The sequence below is a fragment of the Rhinolophus sinicus genome, linkage group LG09, assembly GCF_036562045.2.
Source record: "Rhinolophus sinicus isolate RSC01 linkage group LG09, ASM3656204v1, whole genome shotgun sequence".
Taxonomy (NCBI): Eukaryota; Metazoa; Chordata; class Mammalia; order Chiroptera; family Rhinolophidae; genus Rhinolophus; species Rhinolophus sinicus.
Window position 1 is genome coordinate 9,493,105 of NC_133758.1, and position 26,067 is coordinate 9,519,171.

Here is a 26,067-nt window from a genome sequence, read left to right on the forward strand (position 1 = left end):
TCCTTACCTTTAGTGAGATGTACTGAAATATTTGTGGATAAAATGAGATGACACCTTGAATTTGCTTCAAAGTAATTAAAGTTGAGGGGAGAGAGGGTGGAGGTATAGGTGAAACAAGAAAAGGTATGAGGTGATAATGATCAAAGCTAGTTGATGAGTATACTGAGAGTCATTAAACTGTTACCTCTACTTTTGTACATATTTAATTTTTTCCATAATAAAAGTAAAATAAAAATCAATTTCCTAATACAGTAAAAGATTTTTTTCAATTGTTCCATGGTCCCACGTGGATCAGTGCGTAGAAGGTGACTGGTCTGCTCTGTGCAGTCATTCCCAGACCCAGATGTAAGATTCCTTGTTATCTAGGAAAAGAGCCTTGGGCAAAGCTTACACACTAATGGTTATTATAGGGCCATCCCAGGACATCAAGAGGGAAGGGAGAGGGGAAGTGATACAGAGAAGGAAGGAAAACTATTACCTGGTTGTCCACCCCTGGGAAACCCAGGCAGATGCTTAGTCACAGACGACATTTCAGAGAAGCTGTATGCAAATAACACAGCTTGGAACAGACCTTCAAAATGAAAATGAGAGGGATTTACCTACAGGCTTGTTCTAGGCTCCTATCTCTCACATTCAAGTTTGTTGTGTGGCACATTAAGTCTTTCAGCTTCTGGGTTGTATTTCCCAGCCCCTCCACACAGCTGCAGGCAAGAGTATCTCTAACATGGAAAATGCTTTGATGTCATTGTTTCATTTTGGATATTTTCCTTGCATGCTTGTGGATACTTGTCAGTGTACTACTCCTGTTTTGGAATGGTGTTCCAAAAAAGCTTACTGGAAGCTCTGCTTAGAAGGGAAAAAAAAGTGTTCAATGGAGGATGCTCTAGCCAGGCTCTTTCTTTGGGATATCCCCACACTGTTATCTTTGAATGCCCAGATCCTACCTCTGCCTGCAAGGTAATGGCTGCCAGATTTCCGAATCTGCACAGTTCAGAATTTAAACTTTCACTTACTCATCCTTTTTCATTATGGCAACCTGACCTTAATCTGTGTCTGGTGTATTGCAATCAGAAGGTAACCCTCTGTTTTATTCTCTCTAGCGAATCAACCTCTAGTCACCTGCCTTCCTTCCTTCCTGGTGGAGGAGGGCAGTATGCTGATGGCGTGGAGTGTGGGAGAGTATCTGACGGTCAAACTGCTTCAATTTGTCTGTTTTTGGTTCCACGCTCCATTCCTGAGGTAACTGTCTACCAAATCTCCAGCCTTCAGTGACATTCTGTGGGTACGTTAAATGAACTAATATCAGCTTCCCCTTTTGCCACTTTCTAGGACTCATAATAACCAATCTACTTTAAGCACCCCCCCAAAAAAAAGTTATTTATATTATATTTTCTTTGATTACCTTTATCTTCCTAGTTAATACTTTAATGCAACAGCAGCAACAATAAGAAAACTTTACTGTGTTTTTGCGTGATTTTAGGAAGGACCTGAGGTGAAATGAAGTGTGTAATCAACCATCTTAAACCAGATGTCTCCCAAAATTATCCACAGCAGCCCTCTGGAGACGGTGTCCCTATGTTAGTTGACTGACTGCATTGTGACCCTGGAATGGCAGGAATTTTCAAGAAACATTTTTGTATTGATGGGGGCCTTTTGGTGACCAAAATATTTTACCGAAGCGGTTTTTCCTCATGTATGATTCTGTCATGACTCCTTAATGATGCATATCTGAGTCAACAGATTTACCTGCTTAAATTGTGGGGCCCTGCTGGCCTGGCAAGGAGAGCCCACTCCAAGCTCAGCGTGCCGTTTCAGTGTTGCCTCCTCTAAGCCTCCACACACCTCGCTCCTGCCCAAAATACCTTTAGAAGAGTGCTCCATGCTTGGAGGCACTGCACCCTGCCCCCCGCTTGGAGGCACTGCACCCTGCCCCCCATCCATGGGTTGCTTTTCCTCGAACGAAAGACATCGAACTCCTTACTAAATTGTACTTTTATCTTTTGACAAGCTGAATGACTTATTGAATGATTGAATCAAATTTCCTGATAGGGTTGATTTGAAACCTTACCCGATTTTCTGATCATGGCAGAACCTGCCCCCTCATCTCCCTGAGTGCCTGCCCATGCAGAGCTGGCCCAAGCGCTCCCTCACCTTCAACCACCCAAATACTATTTGGCAATCTGTAGAAAGTACAGACATTTCAGCAACAAATGTCCGCAGATCCCACTCTTTTAACATAGATCTGTATTGGCACGCCAACCCTTGAACCTTTTGCCTCATGCTTGACCCCTGCTTCAGGAAAGAACACCAGAACATTTAGTAATCGCCACATCAACACCAAGCTGCTGACTCGGCACTTCTCTCTGATAATGTATCTTTCTAATCATGAGATAAAACAGGAAGGTCACTCCACACGCCGAACCCATTTCCTGCGTATTTGTAATAATAGCACATCTCAGAGCTGCTGTGTCATGTGCCAACCCGGCAGCACACAGTATTCTTGCAATATTTTTTGGAAAACAGGCCTAGCACACACACATGCGGTATGAAGCATCATCATTTTAAGGACAATGAATTTACATGGAACATTTAGAAGAAAATGTTCACAAAATCTTGTTTTGCATGGTTCCTTCGAATCATTGTGTAACCTGATAGGAAATGGAAGAGAAAGTGAACATGTATCATGGCCCATGTGGACACAATACAAAATAATAGAATTCCAGATGCAGTTGACAATAGAACACAAACATAAAAAGGCAAAATAAATATTACTTTGGCCAAGTAGCAATTCCCATCCCTCGGGAGAGGTTTGAAGCACCTGATTTTGGATTTCAAAGGAGTGAAATCAATGACAAAGAATGTTCGCCCTACACACTCTCCTATACACATGGGTGGCAGGGCGTCTCTCTGATTCACATTTTGCATCGCTGTCTGCATCTGCTGATCTCAGTTTTCCCGTGTAATGGTTTATTGTAGCATTGGCCCATTCAAAGTCCATTTCTGACTATTCCTTCATGCTTTTGGAATAGACTATAAAACCTTGTTAGTGTGGCAACAAAAACCAACACTTCTTGCTTCCAATATGATTAAGCACGTATTAGGGAGAAAAAAAATGCATCCTGAAGTAATTAATAACGTGGTCAGATCTGGTGATGGGCTTTTAAATAATCAAACCTTGAATAAAGCGGGACTCCCTAACAGAAACACTTGCATTTCCGATTTTTGTTGTACTTACTTATACCTGAAGCTATGCCATGACCCTTGTGACTATGATAAGGATGCAGGAAAGTTGTTTCTCCATCATGAATGGATTACCATCAATTGGGAAACTCCAGTTATTTTGAAAATTTTTCCTTCTGAAGCCTAAAGTTAGCTTTTTCTGTCTCTGGGTCTTTCCTGGTATCCACTCTTCAAGGTTCCATCCAGGTAAAGCCCTCCCAAGTTCTACACTTAAAACCAACAGAAACGTGTGGCCTACAGTGCACTTTGTCTAGACAGCACAGTGACCAGGAATAATCAAAAATTCCACCCTTCACTTCCATCTCTTGGAAGAACATGAAAGGGCTTCCAGTTGCGAACACATACACAACACCACCTGGTAAATCTCTTTGCGACTCTTTTCCAACTCTCTCAGCACGGGCCCTGCCCAGTGTCCTGCTCTAGCTCTTGCCTTTTCTCCTCCCAGGCTCTTGTTCTCTACCTTCACATTCCCTCTCATTCATCCAGGACCCCTCATGCTACAGCAATTCATCCTGCCTCTCGCCTTCTCTTCTTTTAATCAGCTCTTCATTGTATCGGTTAATTTGCTTCCTGGCTTCTTTCCATTTCCAGTTTATGTGTTACTCATCTTCTCCTGCCTCGAGGCTAATCCATGAAGCAAGAAACATCCCCACACAATAGAAGCAAAGGGAATAGAGGTAAGCAAGGGTGGGGGAGATTGTGAACACTCATGCATTATTAATTCATTGATTTAATTTAATTTATGCATTTAATTCAATAAATCATTAAAGTTTTTTAATTCAATTTAAAATGAGGATTTACAGTATACTCGTATTAATTAAAAATTACTGTTACTGTTATAAAACTCACCCATGAGCGCACACAGCTGTGCAAAATCCTGGCCTCTCTTTCTTCATTGCCCCATTCCACACAGTTAACTCCTATGTTTTTGAAACTTGTTTATACCTGCCTGACTTCCAATTTCTGGTTTCAGATCCCAGTTTTCATCAATGCTTTTGACCTCCTTTGGATTTGGCAATTCTTAAATTTCCTTTTCTGCTTTTTGTGTGTGTGTGTGTGATAAACACTTTCCCATCTAACAATGGGGTGACAATTGTTAGTAAAGTTACATAGATTTTAGGTGTACAATTCTGTAATACATTGTCTTTATCTCACATTGTGTGTTCACCACCCAGAGTCAGTTCTCTTTCCATCACCATATATTAGACCCCATTTACCCTCTTCTATAGCTCCCCTTCCCCTTTACCCTCTGGGAACCCATAGTCTGTGTCTATGAGTTTTTTTTCCTTCATTTGTTTATCTTGTTCTTTTGTTGTTTTCAGTTTTATATACCACATATCAGTGAAATCATATGGTTCTCTGCTTTTTCTGTCTGACTTATTTCGCTTGACTTTATAATCTCAAGATCCATCCATGTTGTCACAAACGGCACTATTTCATCTTTTCTTACTGCCAAATAGTATTCCATTGTGTATATATACCACAACTTCTTTATCCATTCATCTATCGAAGGACATTTTGGTTGTTTCCATGTCTTGGCCACCATAAATGAAGCTGCAATGAACATTGGAGCACACATGTCTTTATGGATAAATGTTTTCAGATTTTTGGGGTAGATACCCAGGAGAGTGATTGCTGGGTCATATATTAATACTATTCTTAATTTTTTGAGGAACCTCCATACTGCCTTCCATAACGGCTGCACCAGTCTGCATTCCCACCAACAGTGTATGAGGGTTCCTTTTTCTCCACAGCCTCTCCAACACTTGTTACTATTTGTCTTATTGATGATAGCCATTCTGACTGGGGTGAGGTGATATCTCATTGTGGTTTTTATTTGCATTTCTCTGATGGTTAGTGATGTTGAGCATTTTTTCATATGTCTATTTGCCATTTGTATGTCCTCTTTGGAGAAATGTCTCTTCAGGTCCTCTGCCCATTTTTCAATTGGGTTGTTTGTTTTGTTGTTGTTGAGTTGCATGAGTTCCTTGTATATTTTGGATATTAGCCCCTTATCAGAGGCACTGTTTGCAAAAATCTTCTCCCATTCAGTTGGTTGCCTCTTTATTTTGTCAATGGTTTCTTTAGCTATGCAGAAGCTTTTAAGTTTCATATAGTCCCATTCATTTATTTTAGCTTCTACTTCCCTTGCGTTTGGAGTCAAATTCATAAAATGCTCTTTGAACCCAAGGTCCATAAGTTTAGTACCTATGTTTTCTTCTATGCAGTTTATTGTCTCAGGTCTTATGTTTAGGTCTTTGATCCATTTTGAATTAGTTTTGGTACATGGTGACAGATAGCAGTCCAATTTCATTCTTTTGCACATGGCTATCCAATTCTCCCAGCACCATTTATTGAAAAGGCTATCTTTTCTCCATTGTATGTTTTTTGCTTCTTTGTCAAAAATTATCTGTCCATATTTATGTAGGTTTATTTCTGGGTTCTCAATTCTATTCCACTGGTCTGTGTCTCTGTTTTTCTGCCAATACCATGCTGTTTTGATTATTGTTGCCCTGTAGTACAAGCTAAAGTCAGGGAGTGTGATAGCTCCAGCATTGTTCTTTTTTCTTAGGCTTGCTTTGATTATTCAGGTCTTTTGTGGTTCCATACAAATCTGACGATTTTTTGTTCTATTTCTTTAAAAATGCCATTGCGGGGCTGGCCCGGTGGCTCAGGTGGTTAGAGTTCCATGCTCCTAACTCCAAAGGCTGCCTGTTCGATTCCCACATGGGCCAGTGGGCTCTCAACCACAAGGTTGCCAGTTTAATTCCTTGAGTCCCACAAGGGATGGTGGGCAGTGCCCCCTGCAACTAAGATTGAACATGGCACCTTGAGCTGAGCTGCCGCCGAGCTCCTGGATGGCTCAGTTGGTTGAAGTGCATCCTCTCAACCACAAGGTTGCCAGTTCGAGTCCTGCAAGGGATGGTGGGCTGCACCCGCTGCAACTAGCAACGGCAACTGGACCTGGAGCTGAGCTGCGCCCTCCCCCCCACCCACAGCTAAGACTGAAAGGACAGCAACTTGACTTGGAAAAAAGGCCTGGAAGTACACACTGTTCCCCAATAAAGTCTTGTTCCCCTTCCCCAATAAAATCTTTTTTTTAAAATGCCATTGGGATTTTGATGGGGATTGCATTAAATCTGTATATTGCTTTGAGTAATATGGCCATTTAACTACATTGATTCTTCCAATTCGTGAGCATGGAATGTCTTTCCATTTCTTTGTGTCTTCTTCAATTTCTTTTTAAAATGTCTTATAGTGGAAATGTAATAGCTCTGTGCGATGTCAGAGGGATAGTGGTTGGGGGGAGGGGGGTTCACACAGTGTGAAGGATATAAAAGATAAACAAAAGATAAACGTCTAAGTAGGACTTTGTCTTGTGCACCTGAAACTAATTTTAAAAAAATGTCTTATAGTTTTCAGCATATAGGTCTTTCACAACCTTGGTTAAGTTTATTCCTAGGTATTTTATTCTTTTTGCTGCAATTGCAAAAGGAATTGTTTTGTTTTTTTATTTCCTTTCCTGAGATTTCACTGTTAGTATATAGGAATGCAATGGACTTTTGTACGTTGATTTTGTAGCCCGCAACTTTACTGTATTCATTGATTGTTTCTAATAGCTTTTTGGTGGAGTCTTTAGGGTTTTCTATGTATAGCATCATGTCATCTGCAAAGAGTGACAATTTAACTTCTTCATTCCCAATTTGGATGCCTTTTATTTCTTTCTCTTGCCTGATTGCTCTGGCAAAGACTTCCGCACTATGTTGAAAAGCAGAGGTGATAGGGGACAACCCTGTCATGTTCCTGAACATAGTGCAAAGGGCTTCAATTTTCACCATTAATTATGACATTAGCTGAGAGTTTGTTGTGTATGGCCTTTATTATGTTATTTTCCTCTATACCTATTTTATTAAGTGTTTTAATTATAAATGGATGTTGTATCTTGTCAAATGCTTTTTCTACATCATTTGACATAATCATATGATATTTGTCCTTTATTTTGTTTATGTGATGTATCACATTGATGGATTTCCGTATGTTGAACCATCCTTGTGCCCCTGGGATGAACCCCACTTGGTTGTGATAAATAATCTTTTTAATGCATTGTTGCATTCGATTTGCTAGAATTTTGTTTAGGATTTTTGCATGTGTATTCATCAGAGATGTTGGTCTGTAGTTTTCTTTTTTGTGTTATCCTTACCAGGTTTTGGTATCAGGGTAATGTTGGCCTCATAAAATGAGCTAGGGAGTATTGTCTCTTCTTCAATATTTTGGAACCATTTGATCAGGACAGGTATTAGATCCTCTTTGAAGGTTTGATAGAATTCACTAGTGAAGCCATTTGGTCCCAGACTTTTGCTTTTGGGAAGGTTTCAGATGACTGATTTAATTTCCTTACTGGTGATTGGTCTATTTAGATTTTCCAATTCTTCGTGATTCAGCCTAGGAAGGCTATATGTTCCTAAAAACTTGTCCATTTCTTCTAGGTTATTGAATTTGGTGGCATATAGTCCTTTTCATAGTATTCTTGGATGATCCTTTGTATTTCTGTGTCATCCGTGATAACTTCCCCTCTCTCATTTCTGATTTTGTTTATTAGTGTCTTTTCTTTTTTTTTATCTTAGTGAGTCTAGCCAAGGGTTTGTAAATTTTATTAACTCTTTCAAAGAACCAGCTCTTTGTCACATTAATTTTGTTCTAGTCTTTTTGTTCTCTATTTCATTTAGTTCTGCTCTGATTTTTATTATTTCCTTTCTTCTACTGATCTTGGGTTTCATTTGTTCTTTTTTTTCTAGTTCTTTAAGGCATAACATGACATTATTTATTTGGGATTTTTCTTGTTTCTTGAGATTGGACTGTAATGATATAAATTTCGCTCTCAAAACTCCTTTTCTGCATCCCAAAAATTTTGGTAAGATGTTTTCTCATTGTCATTTGTTTCTATGTATCTTTTGATCTCTCCTCTTATTTCTTCTTTGACCCGATCATTCTATAAAAGTATGTTGTTTAATCTCCACGTATTTGTGGTTTTTCCTGCTTTATTTTTGCAGTTGATATCCAATTTCAAAGCCTTGTGATCAGAGAATATGCTTGGTATGATTTCAATCTTCTTAAATTTGCTGAGGCTAGTTTTATGTTGCAATATATGGTCTGTCCTGGAGAATGTTCCATGTACACTACAAAAAAAATGTATAGTCTGATGTTTTAGGATGAAGTGCTCTATAAATGTCAATTATGTCCATTTAATCTAATGTGTCATTTAGGGCTGCTATTTCTTTATTTATTTTCTGTTTGGATGATCTATCCATAGCTGTCAATGATGTATTTAGGTCCCCTACTATAATTGTGTTTTCATCAATTTCTCCCTTTAGTTCTGTTAGTAGTTGCTTGGTATATTTTGGTGTTCCCTGATTGGGGGCATAAATATTGATGACTGTTATGTCTTCTTGTTGTATAGCCCCCTTTACCATTATGAAATGTCCATCTTTGTCTCTTGTTACCTTTTTCACACTGAAGTCTGTGCGGAGCCCCAGCAGTCTGAGTTCTTCCCTTTCCCTCTCCTGCAGTTCTGGGATGCAGCAAGCTCGGAGCACTGAGCTAGGTCTGTGTCCTGCACCCCCACGGCCCCATCTCCGCACTTCTTCCTTCCCTCCTCACCCATTCGTGCAATTGCCCACCTTTAGGTGATTTCAGTAATGCGCTTCTTAGTCTTGTCTGTCTGCTGTGCAGGGAGTCCTTTGTGGAGTTATAGTTGTTCCCTTGTTGTAAATTCCAGGGGAGATTTCAAGAGGCTCACCTCAGGTCGCCACTTTTATGATGTCATCATCTCCGTATTCTTGATATGACTCTTTCCTGGGATGAGAACTTCCCCAAACCTCTCACCACACACACCTGGTTCCTTCACCTCAAATTCAAACAGGTAGTGCTTTACATGTCCCTCTTGTTCTACAGGCTGTGTTCTACAGTAAGTCATCTTTACCTTTGCTTTGAGTAAAGCAGGCATTCAGTGAATGTTGGGTGAATTCAATTCAACGGAATTATTTTTATGGTACTGAATCAAGCTCTCCAGCTACCCAATGCTGTCCCCCTCATTCTTTGCATGTCCATTCCAGCACTTTCTCTGTGAACCCTCCAGAAATCATGCCATCTCTTTCTTCCTCCTCCCCACACCCCACAGTCCTCATCCATTAATGTATGGCTGAAATAATCTTCTCATTTGTCCTCCCCTATTTTTGTACTTATATATAGATAGTATTTTTTTAGTGAAAAGACTACACTTTGATTAAATTAATAACAATAATAACATAGTGAAGATAGGTTGAAATATGGTACCTCCTTCACAGGGTTTGGTAAAGATTAAATTAAACAATGCATGCAAAATGCTTAGAACATTGCCAAACCTTAATACTCAATAAATACTAGCTTCTAAAACTTTACATGAAAAGGAGCCTACTGATTGCAAGTTCATCAATTGTAAAATATAACCCAATTCCAGAGGCATTAAACTATACATTTATTACTTTCCTGATTAAAAAAAAATGTTTAGCATCTTTTCATGTGCTTTTTGGCCAATTGTATATATTCATTTGTGAAGTGTCTGCTCAAATGTTTTGCCAATTTTTTAAAAAATGAAATTTTGTGTGGGGACAAAGTCCCAGAGAGCAGTTTCCAGGCTCAGCCTCACGTAGAAAGGTGCTGGCTTGGTAGTAGATGGCCATCAGCTGTGACTAATTGGCCATTAGCTGTAACCAGTTAACCATTGGCCACCGACATAACTGCTGAACTAGCAAGCGGGGATTGCAGTTAGCAAGGGGTTGGTTGGTTGCTTGGTTGCTTGGTTGGCAGAGAAGCAGATGGCGAATTGAGTATTGTGTGGCTCCTGCTTCCTGTATCTCCAACCCAGCTGCCAGCAAGAATATAGTGGTATGACTCCCTGTCACGCGGGGCATCATGCGGGGTCTCTGGTCCCACTCCCCGCACAAGAACACAGGACATGGTGAGGCCAAAAAGGAATACCAATGGAGCCATAGATAGGGGAGCCATACCACTATACTCTCACTGGCGGCTGGTTTGGAGACACAGGAAGCAGGAGCCACACTATCTGCAACCTGCCATCCGCTTCTCTGCCAACCAACCTCACTTGCTAGCTGCAATCTGCCGTGCTAACTGCAATCTTCTCTTGCTAGCTCAGCCACCATCTTCTTGCTAGCCCCCATTTTCTGCTAGCGTAGCCACGGCAGTTATATCAGTGGCCAATAACTCGCTGGTTACAGCTGACGGCCAACTAGCCACAGCTGATGGCCATCCAATCACAGTTGATGGCCATTTACTACTTGCCCCAGCACCTTTCCACATGAGGCCAAGAGCCTGGAAACTGTACTCCTGGCTCTGTCCCCACACTCCCCTATCTATGGCTCTGTTGGTGTTCCTTTTTGGCCTTACCATATCCTGCGTTCTGGTGCGGGGAACAGGACCAGAGACCCTGCATGACACTTTGTCTTTGAGTTCATTATTATTTTGAATACAAGTCCCTCATCTGATATATGCATATAAGTATTTGCTCCCAACCTGTGATTTGCCTTTTGTTTTCTTAACAGCTTCTTTCAAAGAGCAAATGTTTTAACTTTGATAAAGTCCAATTATCTTTTTTTCATTTATCATCTATTCTTTTGATATTCTAAGAAAGCATTGCTGATCAAAAGATCACAATATTTTTCTCCCATATTTTCTTCTAAAAGTTTTAACTCTTACTAAGATCTATGATCTACCTCAAGTTAGACAAGATGTGGTACGTCCACACAATGAAATACTACGGGGCAATAAAAAGGAACAAATCACTGACACACACACACGCACACACACTCAAAATCATTAGGCTAAATAAAAGAAGCCAAATATAATAGAGTACATGTTATATCCTGCCATTTATGAAAAAAATTCTAGAAAATGCAAACTCATCTATAGTAACAGAAAGCAGCTTAGTGGTTGTCTGAGGATAGCGATGGAGGCAGGGTGGATTTCAAAAGCAGATGAGGGAATGTCTCTTTTTGATTATGCTGGTGTGTGCAAAACTGTCAAACCGGCCAAATGGTTCATTTTAAATACGGGCAGTTTATTATATGTAACATACATCCATAAGGTTGTAAAAACTGTATACTTTTGAGATCAAGGAGCTATGAAATTCTGTTCAAGCTAGTTGGTTCAGAATTAAGATCCTACACTCACACCATGCCAACCCCAGCATCTGTCTGACTCCGTGTACCTCCTGAATACTCCATAACTTACTAGTAGTTGACATTGGCTCTTGCTGGTTTTCATGCAATGCCTGTCCTCTAGGGGTCAGGCTTATTCCATAAAAATAATTGAAGAAGCTGGTCAATACACTGGCTCATCTTCACTGTGTGAAGTAGCCCTAGGATATATTGGGAGAAGTGTGTGTGTGTGTGTGTGTGTGTGTGTGTGTGTGTGTATTTAATTTGCATCAAACCAGAAATCGGTGTGGTTTAGTATAAGAGCCTCCCCAATACCCAAAAGAATAGTCTTCTGACTGAGAATGGTGACAGTTACCATTTGATGAGAGGTGAACCTATTAGAGGAGTCCAAAAGAGATCTTAAATTAGGAACGTCTGGTTCCATGAAGATTTTAAGCCAGAAGCACTTTGGGAAAAACAGACACCCCTAGATATTCAGGTTATTTTCTGTCAAAGTGAATGTTGGAAGAATTTAATCAAGAGCAATAATTTATTGAGGGTCTACTATGTGCGTGGAACTGTTCTAGGTGCATTTATATATGCCATCATATTCATCCTTACAACTCTCTGAAGCTGATGCTAGTTTTCCTGTTTTCACTGGGGAAGAAGCAGAGAGCCAGAGAGAAAAATTAAGGCTCCAAATCCCCATGGCTTCAAGCCCTGGTCTTGTTGCCTTCAATACTTTGATTACCACTGCAGGATGTTACATCTTTATTTTAACAAGGCTTCCCAGGCCTTAACCCAGAGGTATAGTTCCCTAATACAAGCAATTTTCAGCTTTGGCTGAAATTTGGAGCCACAGGGTTTTTAAGGGCTCCTCATATCACACCCAAGGAAAAGAGTCATTAGATACATTATTTAATGACTTCATAGAAGGCCTTGATGATGAGTTGTTTGAATTTGTAGAAGACAAAAATCTAAAAGGAAAAGTTTGTATAATACATTCAGGGCATATCAAATCCAAAAATATAAAATTTAATAGGAAAAGTTTTTTTTAAAGCTTTGCAAAAGTGATTCAGAGGTAGAATCCAAGCACCTGAAAATGGGGAAATATTCCTGAGGGTATGAGTTTCTGACTCCCACCGTCTCCCTGTACGAGACCACTGGGCCAGACTGAAAAAGGGGTTACCCCTGACTCCTGTTCGGGCTATTAGAAGGAAGCAGCGAAAGGGGTAATTCCAAGCAAAAATTCTGATATCCACTCAAATTAGGGTTCCGTTTCTGATTCATTTATGTTTCTCAGAGAGGCTTTCTCCAGGAATTCACTCTGAGAAGATTCTCCCATTGGTTTCTCTCCTTACACACTACACTTTCCCTTCATAGTGCTCATCAAAATGGAATAACTGTATACACACACCTGTAATTGCTCGTTAAAAGTTTATAAGCTCCGTGAGGGCAGGAGCTGGGTCTCTTTAGTTCTCACTGTTTATCCAGTACCCAGCCCTGGGCCTGGCACCCAACAGGTATAATAGAAACAAGCAGCTATTGAAAGAATGACTGGTAAGCGTGGTTAGACGATCCCTAGTGTACCCAAAGGAGAAAACACTGTGTTTGAAGAAGGCATGCGCTCAGTGTTGACAGGGCTCTCGAACCCCCAGATGTGGAAGCCACATTCAGGCAGCTACAGCCACTGGAAGCAGGTGAACCTACTAGAATTCAGGGATGGACTTCAAAAGATGAAGACAATAAAATTCCATGTGATTTTATTCAATATTAATATTTCTCCCTCGGCCGCACCCCTGTTCCCACCCCTGGAAATCACTGAAATTTAGATCAGTTAATTCTCAGTCAGGCTCTCATAGAACCTATGTACATGTATATTTATGCTAAGTGTGGGTTTGCCAGTTTAAGCACTTTGCTTCATGAATGTGTGGCATGTAATATTTAATTCAGGGAAACTCTTGGAGCAAAACATATTGCCATTCATTAAAATGAAATCATTGTATCTTTTTGCTATCACTGAAAAAGAAAAAAAATTTTATTTTATTCTGTATTCATATTTCTATCCACCATCCTACAGATGGGTCTTTTCTAATGATTTGGTAACTGAAAAATCCTCAGGCTCAAGTTCACTGAAGAATTCCCTCAGGAATGCACTTTCGAGATCCAAGGGCTCTGCCAGTTCATTCTTTGAGCCTAAGAATATTAAACAAACAAACAAAAGCTTTTGTTTGTGTCCCACATGAAAAGGAAAGTATGTGCACATTCTGGCATAATTTCCTTTCCTATTCTTATCTAGAGACTATGTGACATCATAGTCTTTATTAAAGTGACGTCAGTCTTTATTCGGTGCTGACATTCATATTTACTAATTCTCTCTAATCTTGTCTGATTCTAGAGTGTGTTGATGGGCAGCTGTGCCCACTTCAAGTTACTGGATGATAAATATTTGAAAGCTATAATTAAAAATGGGACTACAACATTTGTATCAAGTACTTGAAAATTCTTTCTCTCATCCCAACCACTGTATTTTCTAAAAGTGGCATATGAGCTGTAACTGAAATGAATTTTCACACTGAGAAAAAAGTATGGCCACCGTGAAAGTGGAAGTGGCCATCCGTATTACAAGGAAATAACTACCTTAAGCACAGTCTTGATGGAAAAACTACTTTGAGAAAAAAATTTCACTGGATTTTCCCCACTGTTTCTTCTTGTTTATACACATGAATAGCCCCACCCAATTCCCTTACTAGTTCAGCAAAATATATAGCAATAAGATTATAGTACTTATTAAATAATAAATTTGTAATATATTATAATAATGTATACTATAACAAGATTGAGTATATTAATTCTTATTTATAGATTCTATGAAGCTTGTTGTGAAAGAGAGCTATGCAGAGTAAACTCTGACTTATCTGTAAAATCTGTATGCTAAAGGAAATACTAATACAGTTTTAAATACATTTCCTCACTTTATTAGCTCGTATTATATTAATTCACATACAGTTGTAACATAAAAGAACATTATAACTTAAATAACTGGTCAGTTTAGAAGTTAAACTCATATGCCATGGTTGTTTCTTTAAAGAGAAAGTGCCACGTGTCACGAAAAGGAAGCTGTGAGGCCACCGCAGGAAAGAGTTTTCAGTTCTTCAGGAGAGCTGTATGAATTCAAGGCATTTGCCTCATTTCAACCTTCTCATTTTATTTCTTCGTAGATCAAAAGTCCTGCACAGTTTTAGAAACACTAGTGCCAGCCTCTGATGTAAGCAAATCATGACCCAGATAAAATTATTCATTAAAATTGGAGGCAAACAAATACCATTTCTCTTATTTTTGTTTTACTCTTTATTATTGTTATTGCTTACTCTTCAATTCTGTTGCTTATATTAAAATTACTCATCAGGGTGATGGTAAATTGCATGTCATGGGTTGTTAAAATTCTGTAGGATAGTCACAGGGTGGAGGGATGGTTCTTTTTTTAGAAACTTCTATGTTGCCCCAGGGAAAATGTGAGATTACACAAGTTACAGTCCATAGCTTTTATGGTTCTCTGTTTTAGAAACAATTTCCTAAGTAGAATACTTGTTTCCAAACAGCAACTTAGAAAAACATTTGAATTTTGTTTTTCAGACAATATTATTCTCCATATAGAAATGTATAATCTTTCGCTCTGAAATTTTAATTGCTGCCATAAAATTAATTACAACTGCTTACTCCTGGTCCTTTGGGCATCCAGACGTCTTGGTCTAAGGCAGTGGTAAGTGAAGCTATTTTTAGTGTTGATTAATAATTTACTTGTTGTTTTGGCAGATATCCTCCCCTCATTTCTTGTCCTCAATTTTTTAATGTCAAGATCAAAGAGATTCATTCATAAAATATTTTGTTTCAAATTTTATCTTTCATCTTATGCCATATTTTTCTTAAGATAGAGACACAATAGCCCAGCGCATAGCTACAAGAACAGGGTTGCACATAGAACAGCCCTCAGGCCTTCCTCCCTGGAATGACAGCTGTGTGAGGGAGTTTCAGTTTCGCCTGCAATGAAGTCTCCTTGCTGCTATGTTGAAGATGGAGAAATCTTTGGATGGCGCCATGTTTCCTACAGAAGCTCAAACAACAGGTGGTGGCTGACTGACTTACTAACTTCTCAAATACTCTCATTGATTCATATATAGATCTAAATGTAACTACACATTAAGGGAGCGAGTAAGCTCTATACAAGATGAGGCATGTAAAGATATAAATGTTGATGAATAGAAATGAAATATGTTTATCAAATGCGAAATAAGGATTTGGTTCACCTACTATTCATGTTATTATATAACTCCATGGTTATTTTTCCCTGTTGGTGTGTATTCCACACACATTCCAGATTCTTTTGAAGCATATCTTTTTTATTTGAAGTAAAGGCATTTTTCTTTAATCCATGCTATCTACCAAAGCCATTGTTTGTTTGTTTGTTTGTTTGTTAGTTTGTTTAAGCATTCATCTTCAAAACTCATGTTTGTTAGGAGTAATTCTAAATGGTATTTAGATTTCCAAATTTTCTTTATTATTTTTTAATTATTTTTGGGGGGTATATTCTTTTCTGTTTTACACAGTTTTCTCTCTCTCTCTCTCTCTCTCTCTCTCTCTCTCTCTCTCTCTCTCAGTAAGTGGAGATTTGTCTTCTGTTTTCTTTTATTTGTCTATATCAGGCAGGTGAAATTCACAGAATTCTATTTACAATTTCTATCTTTGGGTGTTAACAAATTTAATGTATTCATGGGTGGTGGTTAGTTTATGTCACTCTTGGTGTGTCCTGTATGCAACATTCTTATCTATACCTCTTTTCAGGAAATAGAAATTACAATCAATTCTGATTGCATTGTGTTTCTGTCTATCAAATGGACCCTATGCTGTTTAAAAAAATGTATACTAATCAAAGATGACAAACTACTTATATATGTTCAGCAATGATTTTATGATTAAAATGAAATTCTAATATATTGTAGTGGAAAGAAAATGTCTTATTCTTACATAATGTTTGGCATCATTTAGTAATCATTGAGTAATATTTGGCGTCATTGAGTAATATTTCAGTTTTTCTTTGGGGGGTAAGTCTATCAAGAAATAATTGACATTCTAGTGAACCCAGACATTTTTCTCTTTCCCCAAAGGAGAAGCAGAAAGTAAACATAGCTGAAAAAATAAAGATGGAGGAGTGGAGAAGGGCAGAAAATGGTATGAGAGGAGGAGTGTGGAAACGTGGATACTGTGAGGGGTGAAGTGATACAGAATTCAGAGGGAGAAGGCAGAGGAACTTGAGGAATACAACTTGAGTAAAGATGAAATCACAACCCCACATAATCTAATCAATATTAAAGTGCAAGTCCAGGAAAAAAGTTAAAATGATCTGAATTTTAGAAGAGGAAAAAAAGTACTACTACTAGAACAGACATCTGATTAGGCAACTGATGACATAACCCAATGTAGAATTCACAAAGTATAATCAATGGATTCACTCAGGGACAAATTCATGCATTTAGTAAATTTATTTAGGAAAGAAGTACTAAAATTATTTAAATATCTCTTTTTTTAACCAATAACATTTTTTTCATGAGGCACCACATTAAAAATCATGGCCAATTAAGCTTCAGGATTCTACTTGTTGGGAAGAGCAGGGACGGCACTCCATGACCAAAGGGCTTCTTTCAGTCGAGTTGGCTGCCACACCCTCCAAAAACATGTCCTTGGCAAAGAAAGCCTTGGGGAGGGGTTACTTGCCTGTTTTCTTTACATTAGAGACACACTGGTTTAGTACTCCGCCTCTATGCATTGTTTGCCCTAACGATTAGACTCCCAGAATTTTATTTTTATAGAAAATAGTTCACAAAAACCATTATGAGTCCCACTTCCCCCAATTATAGTTTTGTTTTGTTTTGGTTTCTTCCTGTATAGCTGACCAGGGGCATAGATGCAAAAATTTAACAAGAAGAAAAATCCCCACATTGAAATGAAAATAACCAAAGTTGAAATGTTTCAACATATTGATTACTCGCCCTTGCCCCTCAACTTTCTTTGACTTCTTTGGCTCTGCCAGCATTAATTGACTTCGTGCACCTCTTTGGCTGTTTCTGGCAGTACTTCATTTGGAAACTATGGTGACTCAGATGTCAGGTCAGACAATGGAAGGTATTTACAATAGATTCTGGGAATGTGTTATCAGGGTTCATTCCATCACTTGTATAGCACAGGGCGTGCAAAGTTACTCAATGCAAATATTCTAGGCAACTAGTAAATGTTTTATAATGCAATATTACTAATACTTCCTCAGTGGTTACACATTATAGATATTATTTTCAGTTCTGTCAAAATATAATTGCTGTATCCAACCTAAAGCTATTAAAATCTAAACCGTGAGGTAGTAGAAATTGAAAAATAATCTCACTACAATAAACCATCATCATTGGAATGATTCACCTGATAGAAGTTATCAATCATGTGAGTTAAGGTAAATGGTTAATATTAGGTTTATTATATCAGTAAATTTAATGTTGAATAATAATAATTTTTTGTTTTTGTTTTTTTAGCATTTAACGTGAGCAATGGTATTGAACTAGTTGTAAACTAAAGTGTATCCCCAGCTCACTTAAAAGTAGAGATACAATTTGGATTTTAAATATCTGGGAAAAATACTCAAAACTGTTTCTCTGAATGATTGCCACCAGATAGTTTTTATTCAACTGTCCTTTTTTGATGCCCAGAAGCAGTTAATTCACTTCAAAGAGCTGAGAAATATGCACTGTAAGATCTTATCGGGATGACCATTTAAAAAAGTCCAATAGGTCCTTTCAAGAATATAATTTAGAAATCTCTCCAGCTCAAGTGAAATCTGAGTAATCTGAAGCATTGAGTTGCAGACAAAATAGTTACAAATTAGCTAAGAATGTAATAAAGTGCTAAGGGAGTTCTACATAATGAGGCAACTTTAAGGAACTTAGTTAAGACTATAACTATATTTTATGTTTTTCTCTTTGAAATGCTATTGAACTGGTGAAAGATATCTGCAATGTATATCTCAACCAAATGGACCCGATTTTACTGTAAAAATTAAAGATTCTGTTTCATTAACTGTTTCCTCTAGTAAGTATGTTTACTGTGGAGTATGTTTACTATTTCAGGTATCTCTATGAATTCTGCTAAAATCTTTTACTCCATTTTCCTTATACTGTGGACCCCCATCTGGGCTGATCCTCGAACAGACCTACAAGGGCTATTTAAAAATACATATACTCAAGCACTTCTTGCAAATCAGAATCTTCAGCAACGTGGCCTTGGAATCTTAATTTTTTTTAAAAAAAAGCACAGCTATAAAATATCTATAATTTCACTATTTGCTTTATGACCTCAATATCTGATGGCAATACTCTTTGAAATGAGAGTTCTACATACTTCCAGATGTGACTGACACATTTGGCTGGAGTATTATTTTTTTTCCTTAAAGTCATTCACTATTTCTTGTACATGAAAAATATTTATTGAGAAGTATACACCCTCTTTATTTTTACAGTGGACTATAACAAATTTTAAATTGACCAATAATTTCAAACATTTGTTGGTAATACATTTGACAGAGGAAATCCATTTGATAGCTTAGGAACTTAGGTATAATATACAGGTCCATTTTTTCATATTAAATAACATATTTTGCTTTGGTGGCAGCCTGATATTTAGCACTTTTGGGGCACTAATAAAAGAAGTTGGAGAGATTGATGGGTAGAAAGACGGTGTACCTGGAACCTTCTATTTGGACTGTGAATCTTGTTCACCAGTTTTGCTTTGCTTAAGATCACACCCATTTTGCAAATGACTTGCCTGTTTTTGTTTGGTTTTTTTCCTGAATATTTTCTTTAATTTTTTTTTTTTTAATTACTGTTCACATCCAATATTACATTATTAGTTTCAGGACCTGCCTCTTAATTCCAGGAGTGTTCCCATCACTTGATTTCATTTCCAGTTTATAGTTAGTAATTTGCCTAATAATGGTTTAAGCTTAGCCTAAAGCCCAAAGCTACTGTAAAATCTTTCAAAATCTGTATTTTACATCACTTTTTAATTTTACAACTATAGTGTTAAAAACAGCATGTCTACTTTCAAATTATGATAAAAGTACTATGGAAAATTTAAAAGAAAGTTTCAATAATTGTTTTTAAAAATGTCTCGTAAATCTAAACCTGCACTTTATTAAGTATGTAGCTAGGATATTCACTTGGAAATTAGTTTACTTCCCTAAGGCCAGAAATAATTAAATATATGTTAAGAGCAAAAATTTTGAGAATTACCTTTAAGAGAAAAACAAATTAAATCATGAGACTACATCACCCAACCTGGAAGGCAATGTTTTGGTTTGGTCTTTCTAAAATGCACCTTTCAGGTCCCTCTGAAGGAGATGGCACTAACCAGGACCAACTGATCAGAAGACGTGAGGCTGTTGAGTGGCAAGATGGCCTTGATTTCACCTCTGGGAAGAGAAGCAGTAGATCATACCTGGTCAGCCATGGAATATGAATTGTTTTCCCTGGTTTTGTTTTGGTTTTTGACCCATCTTTGAATTGACATAAGTAATTGTCACTCAGTATCTTCAGGTGCACGAAGAAGATTGACTTGGTTTCATCTGTGTTTTAGGAAGATAACTGGCATTTGTCCTTAATCAAAAGTGGGCACAGAAGACGGTATAGCTGACTCACAAAGGACAGTGATTTGTTTCATCTCAGACACGTTTAGTTTTCCTCTAGGACATTCAGGAGAACTTAATCAGGAAGCATTTGTGCATTTGGATGAAGTTAAACATAGATCAGTGTCATCAACTATTATTGAAGCCATGTGATCAGATGAGATCGTATAGAGAGAGAATTTTGAGTAAGATGAGAAGAGCTTTGGAAACACACAGGTTAAATCAGATTGAAGAAACATGACCCTAAAAATGAAAAGTCATCTTTGGATAAAAAGAAATTCATTACAATATCAATGGCTTGGACTTATACCAACTGGTCCCTGAGGTCTCATTTCCATCCCAAGTCACACCCTTGGGACAAATGACTGTATTCATTCTAAACACGTACTGAGTGCCTACATATGTTAACTATTGTCCTAGGGAAGTGGAGACACAAAAACAAATCAGACATGAATCCTGCCCCAGAAGCATGAAGCTCCGTGTTAAGAGAAGTTGAACAGCTGTTACCTTTGCTAGCATTGAGCCTGATATATATGGAAAATGTTCAACCAAAAACATCAATTCTTTCCAACTGCCACAGTTTCAGAAGTTGTTTCAAGCTTGTGGAAGTTCCACCAAATTAAGCTTAGATCCTGACTTGACGACGTAGCCCATCTCTGCATGAGCTGGGGCCCTCACCAATGAGGTGGATGTATGGACAGGTCCAGTCAACCAAAATTATAGGGAAAGCCTGTATTTAGTTTTTCTGTACTATTTCCTTACAGACATGCCTCTCACTCTCTCCAATGCTTGCTTCAAACCTAAGTGGTTTGGAGTCCCACATGGTTTTCCCAGAGAGCTGATCAGCAGAGACAAGCACCCTTGCTTCTGCCTGCATGGTCGCCATCAGGATGCAAGCTCCTGTGTCCCGTTCCTGTATGTTTACCACCTAAGGACGAGTCTAGGTGTGTTGCTTTTGAATGGCAGTAGGTGGGAATAGAGTTAATCAGAAAAATTAGTTTCTCCCAAGAAACATACCACTGCATACCAGTTAAATTCACTCCCTGTGAAGGTCTCTGAAAGGCATCATAGTCATTTCAGGTGTGCCAAGTTAGTGATCAAATTACTTCAGTCCAGGGCTTTTCTACATCTTTCAAATCATGTCATATTGACTCACTCATGCCATAGTAATGGATTCCACCGTATTTGTTGACAGCCAGGTCGGGCACTAAGCACCGCAGAGCCATGTTATAGGTTACTAGTAAGTTCCGCATTGTCTATTGAGTCTCGATTTATTTTTAATCTGTTTTATAAAGCTACCTATGGCTTACTATAAATATTCATATATGCTAATCCTTTCCCCTTATGAATTTAAACCCTACTATTTAAAATTAGCTCATCAGCCTATGTTAAGTAGTTATACAAGTAACTTTAATGTGTAATAAATTAACAACATTGAACAAAATCAGATTTATATTTTAAAAGCACTGTTTCTTTTTCATTCCTTACTTGTTTGGCCTAGAAAACAAAGAAAGTGCTGGTAGTCTCACATTTGATCACAGGGGAAAAATCACACTGTACAGTTATGTTGTATTTCTTTATTCTGATAAATAGAGAAAAAACTTGTAAACTATACAGCATATGAAATAATGTACTGTAAATAACAACTGGCAACAGTTAAAAGATATTTAATATTTGAAAAAACTATGTACATATTAAGTCTCCATCAAGGAAAGGCCAAAAGACATCCATTTAAAGTTATTAATGAAATATTTTGGTTGCCCCCCCATCCCAAAACCATATTTTTTCACTTTTAGATTAGACACTAATTTCACATCAAATGTGTTAAAGTCAACTCTAATGTCTTCTTAGGTCATTAAGTTACCCCTCACACTTATTCCTAGCAGCAGGGCTTACTTCCTAGATCATTTACAATAAAACTAGACTGTCTGTGATACCTATAGAGTTTCAAAAAAGATGCCTAGGACTGCTCCTACATTGCCATTACCTGTGGAGCACTCCACAATTCCCAGACGCCATGCCCAGACGTGTGTGCAAGTGGCTATGGGAGAGACAGGTGGAAATGAGTGTGAATAGAAAGACAATGAAATTAGACATGGGTGAGGCAGATGGTGATAAAAACGTGAAGAGCAAGATCAGGATAATCAACCAGGTGTCTGAGAAGGTTCACGGCACCAAAACCATCTGCTGGCCAAGGGTAGAAGGAAGTAAAATAACGAAACACCACGAGCTTCCAACTAAACTATATTCACGTGTAGTGATTCCTTGGTGTTGCTGGGACTATCATAGTAGAAACCGATTGGATTTTCAAGGGCAAGAGACTTTGCCAGTAAACAAGATGATGTCATTCTTCTTAATGACAAATAGGAATGGGTGATCAGCTCTGAATAACGTGGACTCGGGGAGTAGCTTTTCGACCAGGTTGCTTTCTGAGACAGAAGCTGCCTCTGTGCTGTCCTCGGTCACCTCTATGTAGGACTTGTGCATCAGTTTTGACAGATACAGACGACCTCCTGAAGCTATGCCAGAGAGGTCAGCCTTGGACTCATCGAAGAGATTGCTCAGCCCGAGCGCTTTCAAATGGCCTTTGAGTTCATAATTCTTCTCTATCTTGAACCGAGGAAGAAACACTTTGACATACTGGGAGCTCATTTGTCTTGGATTGGTCCATTTCATTAGGTTCCGAAAGGTCAGTTTTTTTTCAATCTGTAAGCATATTTAAAAGGCAATTTACAATGATAGGGTTAAGAAACAGATGACCCAAGTACAAAGATATATGGTTTTCCATAATTATCCTCTCCTGGATATTGTATGTATAAGTATGTGAATGGGTGCTGGAAAGCTTGGAAATGGGAAATCATTCAGACAAATCGTTCAACTACTCTTTAATAAATCACATGTTTAATTTGTTCTGCTGTGACAGGTGTGCCTTAATTGTGGCCCAGGGCATTTCTGTTCTCTGCCCACACATGAACATATATAGTCAAAGTGAGACAATGGACAGGCCAAGAAATTAGGAAATCAGAGACCATCAGAGGGAGAAAGGAACTCAGTAGTCATTTAAATCAGTGTTTCCTGACCATTTCTTCGTCATGAAAGACATAGAAAATGCTCATGTTTGCATAGCTTGCAGAAGTAAACCCATGGAACCCCAGGTGACCTGAGGCAAGGAACCCAGAGCTCTAGCCACAAGGACTTGGGTGATAAACATCTCCCAGCACGGTCACCCACACTGTCAGGGAGGCTCGGCCCCAAGTCAACTCCCCTGCTCAACACACGGGACAGCTAAAACTCAGGAGAATGTCAGGGGATGCGCCTGAGCCCATGTCTCTCTCTCCAATACCCTCGCTGCCCCCAAATGATTCACATAGTAAATTCACCAAGTCCTGAGAACTGGCCATAGATTAGTCCCAACTTATAATGGGAAGATTTTTCATGCACACTCTTTACAAATCGTACATATGGGCATTTGTTATCAAATGCAGGCTCCCTGGAATCCCAAACTGATTTACACAGCTATTCAACCTTACCTGTATTCTTACCAAGAATCTAAATGTATGTAATCAGACTTATTTTAATTTAAATTTTCTGTGTGTAAGTTATCGAGTTTGAGGTTAACCTGTAACAACTTTTCATTCTGAGTTAGAATTGTTTTCTCCTTTAGCCTACTGCAAAGCCAACTTCCTTACCATTATTTAGTTACATAGGGTTGTGTAGATATGCAGACTTACACTAGTCAGATGCACACATTAGGGCAATCTACTGATGAAGAAGGAAACTCAGACAATCAGTGCAGAACAAATCTACCCTTTGAGTTACCTACCACTTGTTTTATCTGGCTACTTTTTTTATCATTGCAGGTTATTTGAAGTTAAAATAAATTGATGTGTGCTAAAATCTCATTGTTATAAAGATTACCAAGCGAATTAGTTGAGTACCAATATTTTATATTGTCTCACTTTAGATTTAAAAATGCCAACTTTATGACATTTCACTTGCTATTCATGTAAATGAGATAATATAAATGAAGCACACAGCACACAGCCTGGTACATAGTAGGTGCTCAATAAATATTCCTTTTGGTTGGAAAAATAGAGAAGGGAGATGTGATCTCAGCTTCTTGGATTGCAGGCTGTGGACTCAGGTGTCCAGATTCACAGGGAGGCTAAGCAGACGAAGGGCTGACAGAATATTGGGATCTGAGATATAGTGATGACGTCTGTGCGTGGCCACCACCATCTGTCCCTTGCACTGTGCTGGTCTATTGTTTTTGCTACGTCAGTCACAGGGCAGTCTCTTTTCCTAGAGACACAGCAGTGCAGAGTGAGACCATACATTTTAATTCCTAAAGAGCTAGGACTTCAAAATTCCATCACATCATTCCTGCCTGAAGATACTTAGTCTATCAAAATTTCGATAATGCATGAAAGACCGTTTTTGTGGCCATGGGCAAGGAAGACCTTCACTTATGCCCTTTTCCCTCCATAGCTGAAATTTGAGAGGGTTCCAATTTCACAGCTATTTAACTAAAATTATGCTAAACTGAGGTAAGGCAATCTCAACATCTATGACAATGGCTGGCACATAGTAGGTACTCCTTAAATATTTTTCAAATAAATGAACAAGTGGCTAAGTTTCTAATATTCCAACAATCAAGAATCTTAAAGTTGATGGATGAACACACAGCTAACAGTATTCTAAAAGTCTGCCCCAATAGTGATAAGTGATAGTGGTAACTTACTTGGGAGAGGTCACTCTTAGGCAGCATTACGTACATGTTTATGCCACCGCGATATCGGAGTTCAAGAACCTGCATATGTGGGTCCTGAATGACAGCTAAATTGAACTTCCGTTCTTGATGCATCATGGTGACTGCTTTCCCAGGACACTGAAAGTCAAGTCACAAAAAAAATGTTAATAAGCCCACTTTATTTCACTTATTGACCAAGTACAACAAGAATAATCTTGCAGTTGATCTTGTAGGTTTTTCCTGACATGTTACCAATAGTGGTTGCATTGGTGCACATCTTGGACTTTAACTGTCTGAGTTTAAATTTCCCAGCTGTGTGACCTTGGGCAAGTTACTTCACCTCTCTGCGCCTCCATTTCCTCTTCTACATAATGGGATAACAATAGTCTCTACTGCATAGGATTATTGTAAGGATTGTGGAAGCAAATATATCTAGCACTTGTAACAGTACCTTGCACTTAATGTTTTATCTGAAAATGTCTATATAAGTAATTGATAATTATTAAATAGCATTTCAATTAAAAATTAAAAATTAAAAATGAAGGCTATAGTTTTTTTTTCTCACATCAGAAGTAAAATACAGATTAATACCATCAAAATTACAGAATTCAAGAATGAGGTCTTGTAAAAAAAATTGTTTAATTCCTGCAAAATATTTGACAATATCCCTCAAATTAACACAGTAGCTCTAACCTTGAGGTTACCATTTGTGTATTCAGAAATGCCATAGGCATGTAATAAACCATCTTTTTCCTAAAAGATACCGTGATTCTGCAAACTTGTCATCTGTCCTGTCATCTCTCCCTTTAGTACAGAAAGTTCTACATGGGGAGGATAGATACTTATTTGTGCTGGAACCAAACATCCTTCTCCCTCTGGAAAAGACACCCTTTTTGATTGAGAGTTCAAACCTCAGAAAGAATGTACCTTGAGCAGTGAAGGGGAAAAGGCAGCTGCCTAGTGAAACAGATCAGCCAAATTGAGCCTGGCACAAATGGGGGTTGGCATGTCACAGTCACAATATCTCCTTGCCGTGCTAGGGAAAGGGAAGACTCACACAGCTGAGTTACGCTAGAGAAAGACTGAAATGAGACTTCTTAGCAAAGATGTCATTCCATCAATTTTTAAATTGATGAAACCCTAACTGACATCAGCGATATAGA

At 38.3% G+C, this 26,067-nt stretch overlaps 1 protein-coding gene and 1 long non-coding RNA gene across 4 annotated transcripts in view; one reads left to right on the plus strand and one right to left on the minus strand.

Moving 5' to 3' along the window:
- Positions 1-10,020, plus strand: part of LOC109446190 (uncharacterized) — a 55,651-nt gene extending 45,631 nt beyond the window's left edge. For 2 of the 3 annotated variants that reach the window (XR_012498714.1, XR_012498715.1), the window contains exons 6-8: positions 1,101-1,282; positions 3,832-3,917; positions 9,017-10,017. This is a non-coding gene — a long non-coding RNA (uncharacterized LOC109446190). Of the gene's footprint in view, positions 1-1,100; positions 1,283-3,831; positions 3,918-9,016 lie in introns of all 3 variants that reach the window. The other variant, XR_012498716.1, reaches the window with a different exon arrangement.
- Positions 10,021-21,716: 11,696 nt separating this feature from the next.
- The window catches only part of SERPINB7 (serpin family B member 7), a 45,730-nt gene continuing 41,379 nt past the window's right edge, over positions 21,717-26,067 (minus strand). The window contains exons 7-8 of the mRNA XM_019729335.2: positions 24,896-25,042; positions 21,717-22,860 (exon numbers count right to left, since the gene is read on the minus strand). Coding sequence (XP_019584894.2) covers positions 22,462-22,860; positions 24,896-25,042 — 546 coding nt within the window. The 3' untranslated portion in view covers positions 21,717-22,461. The remainder of the gene's footprint in view (positions 22,861-24,895; positions 25,043-26,067) is intronic.